The sequence below is a fragment of the Pelodiscus sinensis genome, chromosome 1 (genome assembly GCF_052426305.1).
Source record: "Pelodiscus sinensis isolate ZL-2025 chromosome 1, ASM5242630v1, whole genome shotgun sequence".
NCBI classification, from domain to species: Eukaryota; Metazoa; Chordata; order Testudines; family Trionychidae; genus Pelodiscus; species Pelodiscus sinensis.
Window position 1 is genome coordinate 193,074,253 of NC_143052.1, and position 17,476 is coordinate 193,091,728.

The 17,476-nt window shown below is 45.7% G+C and overlaps 1 protein-coding gene across 1 annotated transcript in view; it reads left to right on the plus strand.

The window, feature by feature from the left end:
- SH3BGR (SH3 domain binding glutamate rich protein) overlaps positions 1-10,106 on the plus strand; it is a 50,592-nt gene extending 40,486 nt beyond the window's left edge. The window contains exons 6-7 of the mRNA XM_006111781.5: positions 2,006-2,097; positions 9,575-10,106. Of these exons, the coding sequence (XP_006111843.2) occupies positions 2,006-2,059 (54 nt within the window). The 3' untranslated portion in view covers positions 2,060-2,097; positions 9,575-10,106. The remainder of the gene's footprint in view (positions 1-2,005; positions 2,098-9,574) is intronic.
- Positions 10,107-17,476: the final 7,370 nt, after the last annotated feature.

Here is a 17,476-nt window from a genome sequence, read left to right on the forward strand (position 1 = left end):
TGCATTTAGTTGTAACCATTTATTTTGCTGACTCAAGTATTTTTTATAGCTTCTGTTAGCACTACAGAGTTAATATAGCTCTGAGTGGGGGAACTTCTAATTGCAGTCTAGTTGCCCACTTGTTAATTGCTTTTTTATGCACACTCCTGAAAGAACCCATCCTGATTTTTCACTATCTGGATGGAATCCGTTGGTGTGGCAGTTAGCAATATTTTTTACTCGCAAAAGAAGCAGACGTAATCCAGAAATCATTGAAGGACAATAAACACAAAACAGCATAATGCACTTTTACCCTCTTTCAGAGCAGAACTGCCTTTTAAAGCTTCAGTTGCATTGCAGAGGAAGACAGAACAAACAAGTGTATGTTTACACTTGAGGCCTGGTCTACACTACATCAGAAAGTCAAAGTAAGATGCACAATTTCAGCTACGTAAATTATGTAGCTGGAATCGAAGTATCTTATATCACATTTCTTGCCATCCATACAGCAGGAGGCTGATGGGAGCAAATGGCTTCGCTTACTCCTCATGAGGAGCAGGAGTACTGGCGCCAATGGGGGCGTCCTCTGACCACGGTAGCATTGGTCTTCCATGTAGTATGGATGTGCCCTGATTAAAAACCCCACAGATCTGAGTCTCAGAGCCCAGGCCAACTAACTTGGGCTTTTGGGAGTGGAAAATTACAGTGCAGATATTAGAGGCTGGGTTGGAGCCCAAGCTTACAGATCATCGTTCCTTCCAGGGTCTCAGAGCCCAGGCTCAGGTTTGAGCCTGGATGTCAACACTGCAATTTATAGCCTTCCAGCCTGAGTCCCATGAGCTCAAGTCAGGTAACCCCAATCAGCTGCACCGATGTCATGAGTCTTTTATTCCATATAGAAACGGGTGGGCAAATATCAGCCCACAGGTGGATCCGGTCTACTAGGGTTAGCCCCCGGCAGGCCCCCACAATGCTGTATTTACCTGTGCCTCAGAAGTTATGGGGGATCATAGCTCCCATTGGCCATGGATTGCTGTTCCTGGCCAATGGGAGCTGCGATTGCTTGTACCTGTGGAGGTACTGGTAAATATAGCAGCCGTGGTACGCTGTTGTTTTATTGCCCACCTCTAGTGTAGATGTACTCATCAGATGTACCCTCTGTGGCATGTAAGTGACAACTTTCAGATAATGGCTCCTTTGGCTGGCTGATATTCCTTAGTCAGAATATTTTTTTGGATGTTTTCATTGAAATTCATTCTATATGTCAAAACGCAAAGAACATGTTGGGAATGGAAACACAGGCTTATTATTTGGCAGTGAATGACTTCAGGCTTTGCAGCAGCCTAGTTCCTGAGGCAAGGGGTGTTGAGCTATTCCAGCGTCTGTGTAGCCCTCGTTCAACAAGGGTTAAGAGATTTGTCAGAATAGTGCCTTATTTTGAAATTCAGCGCTATGTAGACTTAAACTCGGAATCAACTATGCAATTTGCATTACGCAAATTGCGTAGTTTATTCCAACAGAAGGGTGCTATCTAGACGCACCCTGAGATGTTTCTTTTTCCCCAACTGATCTGTAAAAAGGGATTTTTACACCTCAAAGCTTGCCTATTAATACCATTAGGCTAGTCTCTCTGTGTATTTTAAAACAAACACAGGGGGTGGGATAGCTTGGTGGTTTGAGCATTAGCCTGCTAAACCTGGGGTTGTGAGCTCTCTCCTAGAGGAGGCTATTTAGGGATCTGGGGTAAAATCTGTCAGGGATGGTATTTGGTCCTGCTGTGAAGGCAGAGGACTGGACTTGATGATCTTTGAAGGTCCCTTCTGGTTTTAGGAGATAGGCATCTCCATTCATTTAAAAAAAAAAACCTACATTAATTATATCTGTGCTATTTCTGTTTTATATACTAATGAATGTTACATCTGCTTGAAACATAATATAGTTGCAAATTTACGGGTCTGCATTTCAAGAGTGCTAATTTTTCTTTCAACTCTCTTGTGGCCACTTTGTATCTCTTTCTACAAACAAGGAAGAGGAGAAGGAGCAAGAGGAGGAGGAAGAGGAGGAAGAGGAAGAATCTTAGTACTTTTTATGGCATTTTTTCGTCAAAAGGTTTTTCAGGTAATTATGAAGGGAAGTTACCTTAGTTTTTGAACAAGATTAAAGAAACATCATATACTTAAAAATCCTGATTCTGTCTGAAATTTCACCTAATATTGCTACAAGTAACACCTGAAGTGATTAGAATTGAGATTAGACAAAAATATTTTTCTTGTTTGCTTACTTTATATATTTGACAGCATTCTGCACATAGTCAATTTATTATTCCCTCCCGCATATAGTCAGTCAGTTTTTCCTGCTATTTGTGGGTCTTATAGGTTATCAAGGATGAGAGAAATATATATTTTTAAACTGGAAGAGTCACTTGTAAAATCAAAAGAACATAAAGTGGGCCCCAAAGGCAGGGATAGTATGTAAAACTCCTTTTTAACTCCAAGATTTTAAAGGGATAATGCCCATTTAACTTCAGAAGATAACTGTTTTTTTATATTTAGTTTTGCAACAGGCGGAAGGTAGGAATCCAAATATAATATCTTACACACAACTCCTCTTCCTATTCCTAAAGAAAACATAGAAAGAGTGTTAAGGCTTCCATATTTAGTATTTTCTTTTCACCCTTGGTTATGGTCTTAACAAAGTCTAGATGTGATCGATCAGAGGGGGCCCGTCTCCTAATTAAAAGGCCAATATATTCAATTCCATCAAGACCTGCCATTGTCACTGTTCTGACTTGGCTGGTAATAAGCTGAACACAGAGAGAATCTCACCCTGGTTTTTTGCCAAGCGGATGTATTTAAAGTGTACTTTTATAGCTAGACCCTAGAAACATGCATGTGTGTGTGTGTGTGTGTGTGTGTGTGTGTGTGTGTGTGTGTGAGAGAGAGAGAGAGAGAGAGAGAAGGTGGTATATATGCATATACACACACACTCGCTCACACATAACTGTATATTGTGCTCCAGAGAATATTTTGTGTTTGATTCTTCACAGATATTTTGCCAATAGATCAAAGTCATAGGGACATGAGAAAAAGGGAGTTACTCACCTTTTGCAGTAACGACTGTTCTTCGAGGTGTGTGTCCCCATGGGTGCTCCATGTATGGTGACAGACATCTCCAGAGCTGCAAATTGGAGCTTTTTCTAAGTAGTTGCTAGTCAGGTTGTGCATGTGCAGCAGGCATCTCATGATGCCAGCAGTTTGAGTGTGGCCCGCCCCCTCTATTCAGTTCCTCATCTACTGCAGAGCAGATGTACTCCGAGTTGTGAGAGGAAAGGAGGGTAGTGGAGCAACTTTGGGGACACACACCACAAAGAACAATCGTTACAGTGCAAGGAAAGTAACTCGCTTTTCTTCTTCGGGTGACATTCCCGTGGGTGCTTCACATATCGTGACTACCAAGCACTGTCCCATGTGGTTGGTGGGACTCAGAGTTACTGCTTAATAGCAGCAGATGGAACTGCTATGGCCACCGCTGTATCGTTTTCCAGTTGTGGCATGACTAATGTTTAGAGAATGTGTGAGCAGAGGAGCACATGGCTGCCCGGTAGATGTCTCATAGTGACACATTTTTGAAGAAAGCTGTGGATGCTGCCATAGCCCGAGTAGAATGGGCTCTCGGTAAGGCTAGCAGAGGTTTGCTGGAGAGTGAATGGCATTGGAGAATGCAAGTCACTGTCAATTTTGAAATTCACTGAGTTGAGATGGTGTTGCCCTTTGAAAGGCCAGTTGTAGCAACAAAGAGTCATGCGGTCTTGTAAAAACCCTGAGTTCTGTCAGTGTAAAATGCCAAAGCTCTTTGTACATCCAACAAATGCAGATTGCCTCCCTGGGAGAAGCTTGAGGTCTTGGGAAGAACACAGGCAGGACAACGGGCTCATTGATATGGAAGCTCATGCCAACCTTTGAGGGGAACGTTGGATGCGGTCTTAAAGTCACTTTATCTTGACCGAACACTGTATAGGGTGGGCCCTCCATTAGCATGCCTATTTCACTGACTATCCTCGCAGAAATTATGGCTACCAGAAAGAGAACTTTCATGGTGAGTAGCAACAGGGTATAGAAAGCCATTGGCTTGAAAGGGGGCTTCATGAGAGCAGTCAATACCAGATTAAGGTCCCATGTGGGGGTTGGCATCCTACGAGGTGGGCACAGATTGTGAAGACTTTTGAGAAACCTCCATGATAGTAGGTGTACAAATACCAAATTCATTCGCAGAAGGCCGAGATGGTGGCCAGGTGGACCTTGATCAAAGAGACAGATAACCCATCTGTGCTCGTGGTGCATAAGTAGTCCAGAATAGTTTGTATTGGAGCTTCATTGGGGTTGACTTGTGTCATCTGACACCAGGAGGTGAAACACCTCCATTTCTGCAGGTAAGTCACCCTGGTGGACTCCCTCCTGTTGTGCAGTAGGACATCTCTCACACGTTCAGAGCACTGGACCTCGTGGTCTTGGAACCCTCGAGAAGCCATGTGCGGAGGTGTAGCGTAGGTGGTTCTTTTGGTGTGGTAAGCAGATTTGAGAGAAGTCCTGAAGGACTGGAAATCAAATCTGTCTGCACCAAGTGGGGACTATCAAGATAACTCAAGCGCTGTGCAGACAAATTTTGTGCAACACCCTGGTAATCAACGGAATTGGAGGAAAGGCATCATACAGTGGTTTGTCCCACGTGAGGAGGAATGCGTCATCCCTGGATCTCCTGCCCAGTCCTGCTCAAGAGCAAAATTTGGGACATTTGGTCTTGTTCGCTGTTGCAAAGAGATCCGTGGTAGGATAGCTCCATTTGCAGAAGATGATATCCATGACTGCTGGGTGGAGTTCCCACTCATGGTGAATTGTAAAGTTGTAGCTTAGGGCACCTGCCATGGTTTTGTCCACCTCTGGTAAGTACATGGCTTTTAGGGTCACCCCATGCCTTATACACCAATTCCACATGCAGACTGCCTCTGCACCAGAGATCTGGAATGCACTCTCCCTGCCTGTTTATGTAGTACACAGTGGTCATGTTGTCTGTGAGAACATGAACTGAGCAGTAGGTCATGGAAGAGGCAAAGTGTCTGCAGGCATTTCTGATGGCGCTGTGTTCTAGAATGTTGATGTGTAACAGAGTCTCGTGCAGCAGCCATTTGCCTGGAACAGTTTTGCTTTGGAAGTGCGCACCCCAATCCCGTAGTAAAGCATCTGTGGTAATTTGTACTGCAGGCTCCTCCTGTAAAAGCAGGATCTCAGTTAAGAGATTGCATGGAGATATCCACCATCTGAGTGACTGCAGTATTTGCTCGGTCACAGGTACTGGTTTGTGCAACGAATGACATGAGGGCATGTAGATCGATGCTAGCTAATGCTACAAGGCCCGAAAATGGAGGCATGCATACTGTACCACATATGTGGGAGCCGCCATGTATCCTATGAGTCAAAGGCTGATACGGACTGTGGTGGATGGATTTGTGATGAGGGTGAAAACCAAATCTCAAAGGGTATGGAACCTGTATTGCGGAAGGTATGCCCTGGCTGCTGTGGCATCGAGTCTTGCTCCTATGAATTTTAAGTCATGAACTGGATTGAGTGTTGACTTTTGTTAGTTGATTAAAAGTTCCAGCAAGTTGAACAGTCGCTTGGTTCTTGTTATCATGTCAATCGCCTCCCCTTGCGAATGACCTTTCAGTAAGAAGTTGTCGAGATAAGAAAAAGTCATCACCCCCTGTTGTCTGAGGTATGCTGCCATGACTGAGAGGACTTTGGAGAAAACCCGCAGGACAGATGACAGGCTGAAGGGAAGGATCTTATATTGAAAATGTTCCCCTGCTGCTGTGAAGTGAAGGAAACATCTGTGTGATGGATGTATGGTTATGTGGAAATACATGTCTTGTAAGTCAAAGGCTGCGAACCAGTTCCCTCTGTCCAGTGCTAGAATTATTGAGGCTAGAAACATTTTGAAATGCTGTTTCTGCAGGAATTTGTTCAGCTTCTGGAGATCCAGTATTGGCCTCCAGCCTTCTGTGCACTTCTGGGTGAGAAAATACATTGAATAAAAACCTCTTCCCCAGTATGGAGTGGGAACCCTTTCCATGGCTCCTAGTTGAAGAAGCTACTTGATCTCTTGCTTGAGAGGAAACTCGTGAAAAGGGTCCCTGAAGAGGGATGGGATGGGGAGATGGGTAGGTGGGATGGAAGTAAATGGGATAGTGCAACCTGTGCGTATGATTTCCAAAACCCAGTGGTCTGATGTTATAATGCCCCACTGATAGATATAGGGGTGAAGACTGGGGTGGAATAGGCAGCCTTATTCCTGTCATTGCACTGGAAGATCTGGCAGGTTGTGCAGATCCTCGACCAATGTTTCAAATTTGTTGTTTGGTAGCTTGGGAGCCTGAGGAGTGTGGATGCTGATGCTCTGGATACGTTGCCTGTTCCTGGTATAATCATAGGGCTTGTGTTGCAGCTGGTTGTAGAATGACTCTCTGGTCCTGTTGTATGGGGTGAGCATCTTCTCTTATATGGGACGGTCCGGGGCCAAGGGGGATGCTCTGGGGCCAGGGAGGGAGAATGTGTGTGGGGGCCGGTAGGCGGGTCCGGGGACCACTCCAGGCAGAGCTGGGGGAGAGGCCCAGCTCCAAATATTGCTGGAGCAGGGTCCCCGGCTCTGAATATTAACTCGCCGCCCATGGTGCCCGGCACATTTCCAGGTTCAGGGCGTGGGACCCTTTTAGGCACGGGGCCCGATTCGGGGGAATCAGGCAAATTGGCCTAAGGCCAACCCTGGTGGCGTATACATCCCTAGGGTGAATAGGGTACTGTGGGAGTTCTTACTACAATGCAGGATCTCATCGGCGTTGGCCACAAAAAGCTTTAGCTTATCGAAAGGTAGGTCCTCTACTTTATTCTGAAGATCTTTGGGGACCCCTGCAGCCTGTAACCATGACACCCTTCTCATGACTGTCGCCGTGGCTGTTGCCCTCACAGCCCCATCAGCTACGTTAATTGCCACTAGTAGTGCAGTGCGGGCAATAGCATGGCCCTCCTGAACGATCGCTCAAAGGATAGATCTTTCGGACTCTGGTAAATGCTCCATGAGTTCTGCTAATTTAGAGTAGTTATCAAAGTCATGGTTTGCTAATAAGGCCATGTAATTTGCTATCCTAAGCTGCAGAATAGCTGAGGAGTACACTTTTTTCCTGAAGTGATCAAGTTTTTTATGATCTTTGTACCCTATATTGGATCTAAACTGGGGAATCTTGTATCTTTGATTTGCAGCATTCACCACCAAGGAATTAGGTTGGGGGTGGGAGAAAAGAAAATCAAGCTCCTTCGGGGGAACAAAATACTTTTTGTCCACCCTTTTGCAAGTAGGTGGAGCTGAAGAAGGTGTTTTCCAGATATTATCTGAGACTTCCATCATGGCCTCAGCTATTCTGCCCCTTGTGGAAGGATGAAAGTTTTTAAGAAGGTGATGCAGCTTCTCCTTTACTTCCTGAAGCTTGACTTCTTGTGTGGTGGCCACTTTTTTGAAGAGGTCTTGAAATGTTTTCAAATCGTTGGTGCCATGCATATCATCAGGGACCATAGCCTCATCTAGAGAGGGAAAGGATTGTCTCATGGGGAGTGTGAACCTCCATGACCATCGGCTAGCTGACCCTCCTCCTCTTTGGAATCTGGCATGCTCAGGATAGTATGGGGTGGAGAGGCTGGCAGAAGTCTTCTAGGCAAAGAAGATAGACCATTCAAACAACACCTCTGTGATCTCCAGTAGTGCCAGGGTGTCCACTGCGGTGGTTAATATGGCGGTGGGTAATGACAGTCAGGATATCATTGTGGGTGGTAAGGATGGTCCCTGTAATGGTGGTAGCTTCGGAACATTGTGGGGGACGAACGTTGTGAAGAAAATGTACTCCTTTGATCATAGTGAAGTGTAGCAGTGTCATGTGGCCGTGAAGATGCCCAGACTGGAGAGTGAGGTGATGTGGGGATAGGTATGTGCTGTCCAGGTGTGGGGAGGGAGCAAGTGTGCCTCCCCTCAGAAGAAGTGTGTGTCTTGCTTTTGCCTAGCACCTGTGTGTCAGTTTGATCTGTCTGCTGAACACATGGAGCAGCCTTGTCACTGGGAGGCAGTTGGGCAGACCGTGCAGCCTGCGATGGTGCACTGATTTCATGGAGCTGCTTGAAGGTGGCTCTGTGTACTGGTTCAGTGCCGGGTGGCGGGAAGTGTGAGCTGGCACCAGGGTTTGCTGGTGTGGCTTCTATGAAGCGGAAGAGGCATGCACGGGCTCAAAGCGCTGCCTTGGTGCCACATCAGCGGTGCCTGGAGAGGCTTTCTGCACTGAAGCACTTGTGGTGCCAGGAGTCTCCCCCCTGTTGTGTCTGAGGGATGGCTGAGGTGGCAGTGACCTCATCCTTAGCCTCTTAGGAGTTGGGGAAGCCAATCTCCAATTTGCAGCTCCAGGGATGTCCGTCACCATACGTGGAACACCCACGGGCACATCAGCCAAAAGAGAACTTGTGCCACCTACTATAACTAAAGAGTTGTTTTATAGTAGCTGCATAGTAGGGTGCTATTCATAAGTATATTAAACTTTCCTTTCCTTCCTGCACTCCTGGAATATATATATATGGGTCATAAAATGATGATCAATGCTATTCAAATGAATAATAACAATAATAATAATCATGAAGTTCCAATTTTAAACACTAAAGTCTGGAAATGTAAAGGTTGAGATTCTCTGTAATAACCCACACGGCACATATGAAGCTCAGTTTTTCCTTCAGAAATATCCAGGCATCTCGTACTGGAGTTATACATGCATTTCTGAATGCACATGTAACACCAGGATTGAGCCCATTTTGTATTAAGAAAAATACACAGCAGGATAAACTAATACATCATCATGCTCAGTATGTATGAAGTAGGTATGAGTTCCCTCCATTCTTCATCACTGCAACTCCATTGACATCAAAGGAGTGCTCCTGACTTATACCTACAAGATGAGAGGGGAAAGGACCTTTTAATGCTCCCAATACCACACATCTGAATGTTTAACATTGTTAATATAGTGTTACATCAAAGTATGTTTTTGTATTTAATTTCCCAGGTTTTCTTTGTTTTTCCTTCTTCTTAAAGGAGAAAGGGTAGTTAAGGGCCACATCAGCTCCTAACTGGGAAAACACTTGTTTAGTGAATGGGAAACTCAATGCTTCTAGCAGATTTTCCCCCAAGTAGGACACATTCTCTCATTCTCTGCAGTACGTGCAGAAGCTGATCATAAGCCCAATTAAGTTAATAGACACCCCACAGTCTTCAGTATCTGGGCTTCCACTGACAGAATTCAGCAGATGTATGGGTGCCAGCATGAAGGCTCGGTGCTTGCCTGGTTTTGTGAGGGATGAAGGACAAACCTCCCCATCTCCGGCTCTACACTCATACGAGGACTGAGTTCCTTCACTGCTTGGAGATTAATGTGCCCTAATGTTGTACAGTGCTTTGCATATGAAGTCTTATGTCAGTGCTCATTTTATTTATTTATTTGCTTTTTTTTTCTTTTCAGGAAGCACAAAGCCATGCAGCACCAGAGAAAATTCAAACCACTTCTTTCCCCAAACTGCCTGTCATTGCCTTTCTCACTAGCATATGTATAGACATATAGATATATATCGCCCCAAAACACAAGACACCACTCTGCCCTATTCTCTCTCTCTCTCTCTCTCTCTCTCTCTCTATATATATATATATATACAATTTGGTATTCTGGTCATCTTAATTCTGGCTGACAAGATCTCAGACTTAGCTTTATATATTCTAACAGTACTGTCTATCCCTAATTTTAGATTGTAAGCTCCTTGGGGCAGGGTCTATGTCTTCCTCCATGTTTGTAATCCGCCCAGCATACTGTCGGCATTCAGTAAATAAACACTATTGTGCACCCACACTGTATTAGAAGGTAAAAAACTTCAGCACTGAAAACTCCATAGAAGATCCCTGTGCACAAGCTTTATGTCATTTTTCACTGAACTGACCTTTGGAATGAATGTGAATTCCGTTGTACAGTAGTTTAAATAAACACATCTCAGCTCAGACCATCTCTTTGTCCATGTAGGCATTAATTTAACCATAGAATGTGCCACAGTTACAGGGCAAACTGCATTTTAGATCCTTTTTAGTCTCTCTTGAGTGACAGGCCTGGCTTCTTTCACTTTACCATAGTTGAAAATCTGCAGTCTGGGCTATGGACAATTCCCCTGTTTCCTCAACTATGTGAATGCAACAGGTTCATTTAGCACCTGTCAGCCCTTTCACCAGAGCAACCTGTGACCAGAGAGTTGATTAAAAAGTCTCAAACCAGACTGCTGGCACTTAACATTAAAAAGGTTGTAGAGCAGTTTTAAATTAAGGGCTGGGGGAAAGCCGATGGGTGCGGAGGAGCTCATGGATCAGACAGAGACATCTCTTAAGGGAGGGTCTATTAATAGAGATGCTCTATGTTCCAGTCAGGAGGAGAGGATGGAAGTATGGGTCAGATCAGATGAGACTCAATCAAATGAAAAAGAGTCTAATAGATCAGGAAATGGGAGACAGATAAATAATGACAATTTTTTAAAGTGCTTATACACAAATGCTAGAAGTCTAAATAATAAAATGGGTGAACTAGAGTGCCTAGTTTTAAAGGAGGATATTGATATAATAGGCATTACAGAAAGTTGGTGGAATGAGGACAATCAATGGGACACAGTCATACCAGGGTACAAAATATATCGGAAGCATAGACTAGTTCATGCTGGTGGGAGAGTGGCACTATACGTGTAGGATCAAATGAAGTAAAAATGTTAAATGAGCCAAAATGTTCCATAGAATCCCTGCTCCAATAATTCCATGCTCCAATAATAAGAATATAGCAGTAGGGATATATTATCAACCACCTGATCAGGACAGTGATAGTGACCTCAGGACGGGATACAGAGATAAAATGTATTGATGTCTTAAACAATTGCTGCTTGGAGCATCTGGTTCTGGAACCCACAAGGGGAGAGGCTATTCTTGATTTAGTCCTAAATGGAGCACAGGATCTGGTTCAAGAGGTAAATATAACTGGACCACTTGGAAATAGTGGCCATAATGTAATAAAATGTAACATCCCTGTGGTGGGAAAAACAGCCCAACACTGTGGAATTTAATTTCAGAAAGGGGAACTACACAAAAATGAGGAAGTTAAACAGGAATTAAAAGGTACAGTTTCAAAAGTAAAATCTCTGCAAGCTGCATGGAAACTTTTCAAAGACACCATAATAGAGACCCAACTTAAATGTATACCCCAAATTAAAAAACACAGTAAGAGAACCAAAATGGGCCAACCTGGCTTAACAACCAAGTAAAAGAACCAGTGACACATTGTCAAGGCTGTTCCCTACTGTGGCACAATGAATGCAGAAGCAGTGGCCTGCAAAAGCACCCCAAAACCTGGTCTGTACAGGCTTTGGTACAAAACTTCCCCCAAAATCCTAACACCCGGACTTTGGAAAATAAAACCTGCTGCCACCACCCAAGTATCATAAGAAAAACAAAACCCCAGGAAAGAGGTCACTTCGGAAACCTCTTCCCTAAAAACCTCAGAGGTACCTCAAGCTCTTTTCCCCCAGTGAGCTTGATGCTAGTCAGAGGCATGCAGATCCACAGACAGATTTTCCAGGACAAAGAAATAAACCAATACCAGGTTAATTAAAAAAAGAAGGAACTTTTATTATTAAAACAATACCCCAGTTACAAGCATAGTTGGAATGGTTAGATGGTAAGAGCCACCAATTAATATACTCATAGAGGATTCCCCCATGGGCCAAAACTTAGTTGCAAAAGAGATGAAAACCATTTCTAACAGCACAGACATCAGATCCAAATCCCCAAAGCAGAAAACAATACAACCTGACAGATTTATCTAGACTTTACTCTGCTTCTACATTATGAAGAGTCTTTTTCTTGGAGAGAAACATGTCTTCTGTCTCCCTCAGTATCTAGAGAACAAACTGGCTCAGAGACAAAGGAGGGTAAACCCCAAAATTCCTTTGTCTCAGTTTGAAATCCCTATCTGCATTTCTTTTGGCTGACCACTACCTAGCTAGGTACAGGGAACATAGTTAAACCCTTACTCTAAGGTACAAAATATGTAGAACAAAGGGTAAAACTAAGAAAAGCACTGCATGCCTCAGTTAGGCCACATTAGTGAGGGTTTTTTTTCTTTTTGCTTCTCAGTTGTATGTAGCTCCCAACTGATTTTTCTGTGGGTTCTCCCTCCCTCCTCTCCCCCGCCGATTTAGAAAGGGGAGTTATATGGAAATGCCTTTTGTGTTAGGAGATGAATACTGTAATATAAAAATCATCCCAGTAAACTACAGAATTCTGGTTTGGTTTTTCATGACATTTATTTACATTAAAGTTTTCTTCTGATTAAACTTTAGGCTGAATTCAATGGTAATCAGACTTGATAAACAGTTTCCTTAGTACAAGCACCCAGAAATGTTCCTTTTTAATAAGCTCTATCCTTAGTGTTTCCAAACCTTTTCAGGTTAGCAATCTCTTAGTCAAGTCAACATTTTTTCACTCACCCCTTGAGTTTTTACTTTTATAATGAATGCATCCAAGATGAAAGTGATACATATGCAATGTATTTATGTAATAAAGAGGTTGACATTCATGTATTTTAAGAGGGGTACTTGGCCTTGAAGTTATATGGGAATTCCCTTTGTGTTAGGAAATTAATAACATAAAATCATACCAGTAAACTACAGAATCCTGGTTTTGAAGGGTCAGGATGGGGGAAGGAGTAAGGGAAAGAGATTTTCTTTGGTTTAGATTATAATACAATTTCCATTCCTCACAATTCCCCTGATTGCCTTTTGTGTAAACCTTTCCCTCCCCTCCCATGATTTTTGACCCAGATTTGAGATCCATCTGTTATATGTATCCCATCCATTATACAACCAAATTTTACAAAAAGTGAAAATCAGACATAGTTTATAACATTTGACTAGTTTACGATTACAACAAGCCAAAAGTTGTTCTTTGCTAAATTTCTCCTCATTTTCAGGCTATGCCTGAGCATCTGGATTATTTTATGCTGTTAGATCTTTGAGAATGTATGGTTAATGGGAATTTCTTCATGTGGGGTACCCTCAAGTTCTTTAACCCTCTCTCTGGAGAGAGCTTGAAAACAAACTGTAATTTCTTAATTGACAGTTTTAGGCATGTGCACACAGAATCTCCAGGACACAGGAGATCAAAGTCTTAAAAAGGTGATTTTCTTAAAACCAAAAAGACATGTTTGGTAAAGCATTACTTGATTGCTAGGTGTTACAGAGTAACTGAAAAAAGACAGATAAAAACACAGAAAATTGCTTCCCTGGGATTCAGTTTAAAAGGTAGCGTACAGGAGAGGGAGTACATGAACCCAACACAGAGGCATTCAACAAATCACAAAAGAAAATAACCCGATTGCATCTGACGAAACATTCTGTATTCTACTTACATACCCGTTGTTCCAACATTTAGTCCTTCCGTAGACATGGATATCCCTGGATATTCCATGCCTTGTTCCTGGCTCAGTCCATCTCTCCCAGCTCTCCTTTGCTTACACAAAGATTGCAGCAGGAAGATCACCGCTTCTTTTAAAAAACTATACTGTTTTCATTGGTTTTCCTGGCTCCCTGCCAACACTTCCTGGAGACTCTCAAGGACCCACTGTCTCTGGTTTTAACCATTACAGGCATTTTGGTTAACTGAATGACTGAGATTTCCAGAAAATGTCATTTGGTTAAACGTTAATTAATCCTTTGAGGAACCTGCGGAGTTGTGAGGTGAGAAAATACTGAAAACCTTTCCAAGGGAAATGTAAACATATGATAGTTGCTGTGATGGATAGGTGGAGTGCTGTTAAACCCAGGTAGCTAGAAAGTGTTACTATTGGGGCCTGGGAGGTGGGTGGGCATTAGCCCACCCACATCTAAAGGACTCTTCCCCAGTCTACAGGGAGGATCCAAAGAGCCCTAGATGACAATTAATTCTGGGGGATAAAGAAAAAAGATAAAACAGAGATGGGTGTGAGGGTCAAAGGGCTAAAACGAGGGAACCGGATGGAGACACCAAGCAGAGAACCCTGGACTACGCCCACTGCCCCCTGAAGGTCTCGAGAGACAGCCAGCGGACCTCACCCAGTGGAACTCTGCCCGGATGCATGAACGGATGCAGGAGCAGAAATAGGCCTCACAGTCGCAGGCACATCCCTCAGCCAAAATAAATTGCCATCTTGGCGATAGCCAGGAGGAAGTTGATGAGAAGGTCCTGTGACTTTGTGGGGCCACGGATGGGGTGTGTATAGATTAGTAGGTGAGGGGTAAAGTGCATCCAGAACATCAACAAGAGGCTCTGGAGGAGCCGGAAGAGGGGCTGGAACCTGACACACTCAAGGTAGATGTGGGCCAGGGTCTCCCTCACGCCAGCTAAAAAGTGTTGGCAGGAAGCCAAAAGAACCAATGAGAAGAAAATATTGAGGTTTGAATTGAAAGGGGTGCCTGCCTGCTGTTTTTCTTTTGTGTGAGTTTAAGCCAGGAGTCTCAGAAAACAAGATGAATTGAACCAGGCAGGACTACCATTGCCTACAAAGAATACCGGGCATAGAAATGGACTGATCTTGAAGCACATATATGAGCAGATAGGGAATGTCTATTTAGATGCAGTTAGGTTATTTTCTTTGCTTTATCATTTGGTTAAACTTCTCTGTGCTAAGTCTATGCACTCCCCGCATACACTGTGGCTACATCTACACTGGCGTGATTTTCCGGAAATACTTTTAACGGAAAAGGTTTTCCGGGAAAGCGCATCTAGATTGGTCCCGGAGTTATCGTTAGAACGATGCGCTTTTGCGGAAAAGCGCGTCTAGATTGGCAGCGCGCTTTTTCGCAGAAGCAGAAGCCCAGAACCATTTTGAAGAGGGCAAAAGGCCACCAGACCTTTCCGGGGGTGGGGCTGGAGCTCCGTTCAGACACATGCTTAAAGGGGTCTCGCCAGACAGCCATTTGTCTCGTGCTCCCGTGCGTTGGGACCTCTGGCAGGGACTGACACCCATAGCAGGTTTGGTGGTTGCCCTCTGACTTTTGGGGACACCACCCTTTTGCCCCCTACTGCTTTTCCCTGAGTTTTCTTTCTTGTACCCTGCCCTGTCTGACATGGACCCGTGGGTGGCCTTGTGCCTGCTCTGGCCCCTGTCGGCCATGTCCGAGTGCCTGCAGCTTATGCTGCAGGCCGGTGTCCTGCTGTTGCAGGACCAGGAGGCAGAGATCGCCTTCGACTCCCTCATCAGGGAGGCCCTGGCGACCCTGTGGCATCAGCACCCCAGGGTGGAGAGGCCAGTCTGGAGATTGGACACCAGTACCAACTGGTGGGACCGGCTGGTCCTCGGACAATGGGACGACCAGCAATGGCTCCGGAATTTCTGCATGCAAAAGCGGACATTCCTGGAGCTGTGCGCCTGGCTCACCCCCGCGCTACAGAGAGCCACCACCTGGCTGCGGGCACCCATCCCCGTTGATAGGAGGGTCGCCATCGTGCTGTGGAAGCTGGCCACCCCAGACAGCTACCGCTCGGTGGCACAGCAATTCGGGGTGGGAAAATCAACCGTCGGTGTGATCGTCATGGAGGTAAGTCCCAGAGGGAGTGGGATGGGGGGAGGGTGCTGCCCAGGGGCAGCCAAGACTCCAGGCTGGGTCGCCCAGGGGTTTGGGCCATCCCTCCCTTGCACAGGCCTGCTGGTGGGGGGGGGGGCGTGGTGCGATGGGGGCCCTGGTGTGCGTGTGTGTGTGTGTGTGTGTGTGTGCGTGCATGAGGACAGAGGGAATCACGGGGGGGAGGGGGCCCAAGGGAGCGCACACTCACCCCTGCCGTATATGATGTGTTCCCTTGTGTTTTTCTGCACCCTTCTGCAGGTCGTCCACGCCATCAACGACGTCCTGCTCCCAAGAGTCATCTGCCTGCGCGATGTGGATGCTACCATGGCCGGCTTCGCTGCTCTTGGGTTCCCCAGCTGCGGGGGAGCCCTGGACGCAACCCACATCCCCGTCCGGGCCCCGGAGCATCGAGCAGCCCATTTCATGAACAGGAAGGGGTACTGCTCCATCGTTCTCCAGGCCCTCGTGGACCACCGGGGCCACTTCCTGGACATCTACGGGGGCTGGTCCGGCCAGGCACACGACGCCCGCATCCTCTGCAACTCCGGACTCTTTCGCAGGCTGGAGGCGGGCACCTGCTTCCCTCGGTGGGACTTGACTGTTGGGAATGTGCCTATGCCCATCTGCGTCATCGGGGATGCGGCCTACCCCCTGTTGCCCTGGCTAATGCGGCCCTACATGGAGCAGCTGGACCAGAACCGGGCCCGGTTCAACGACTGCCTCAACCAGGCAGGTCTGAGGCACGCTCCTGCCACGTGCGCTCAGCAGCTTGCGTGTTCTTTAAGCTCGGGTTACCAGGAAGTTAAACGACCGCCTCAACCAGGCCCGAAATCCAGTGGAGCAGAGTGGGGAGGCCTTCCTCCCTGCATGGATGGCAGCCGAGGCACAGACGTTCGAACAGCCCCACACAGCTGCCGTCCGCCAGGTGCGCCAGGATGTGGTGCGCATCAGAGAGGCCCTGACGGACATGTTCGCACAAGCCCCATAGTAAGGTCGCCTGGGTCTCCCCATACGACTCCCTCCTGTCCCCTACCCTTCCCTCCCCTTACCTCTCCCCAATTGTAAAGCGTCGGTTCCAAGCACATCGGCCGTCATCGTGACTGTTCGTCAGGTGCGTCGGACGTAGTTTAGGGTTTTTCTTTTTAGTTTAGGCTAGGGTTTAGGCCACCATCGCCTGTCCGAGCTGTCCCGAAGAATAGGAAGAGGATTCGTGGTTCGTGCGGAAGGCTCGAGTCAGCGTACCCGAATCCAGTCATCTTCGAGGGATCTCCTGGCTGTTCCTCTCCTGAGGCCTGGAAGGACCAAAGGATTGAGGTTGCCAGCAACACTACCAATCGTCCCCCTGCGTCCAGACTATGTTACGTATTCTTTTGTGTGCGTCTTTTAACCTTTCTTGCTTGTTTGTTATCTATGTTAATATAGTTGTGGTTTAAATTTTACTTAAAAGTCTCAAGTATTTATTTATGCGCCACAAAACAAATAACTAGTTAAAGGGACCACTGGTGATAGAATACAGAATTTGTTGTCCGCATTTTGTAACCCTTTAAAATTTAGGTGGCTAATTGGCATCTCAAATCATTTATTACAGTTACCTCGAGTAGCACAATAACCAACACAATAATCAACAGAAAAATAGTCTTTTTATTTACAAGGGGGAGGGGGAGGAGACCTTCAGCTGGGACGGGGAGGAGGAGGAGCTACTGGGACCGGGTGGCCCCTGTGAGCGCTCCTGTGGGGGTGGA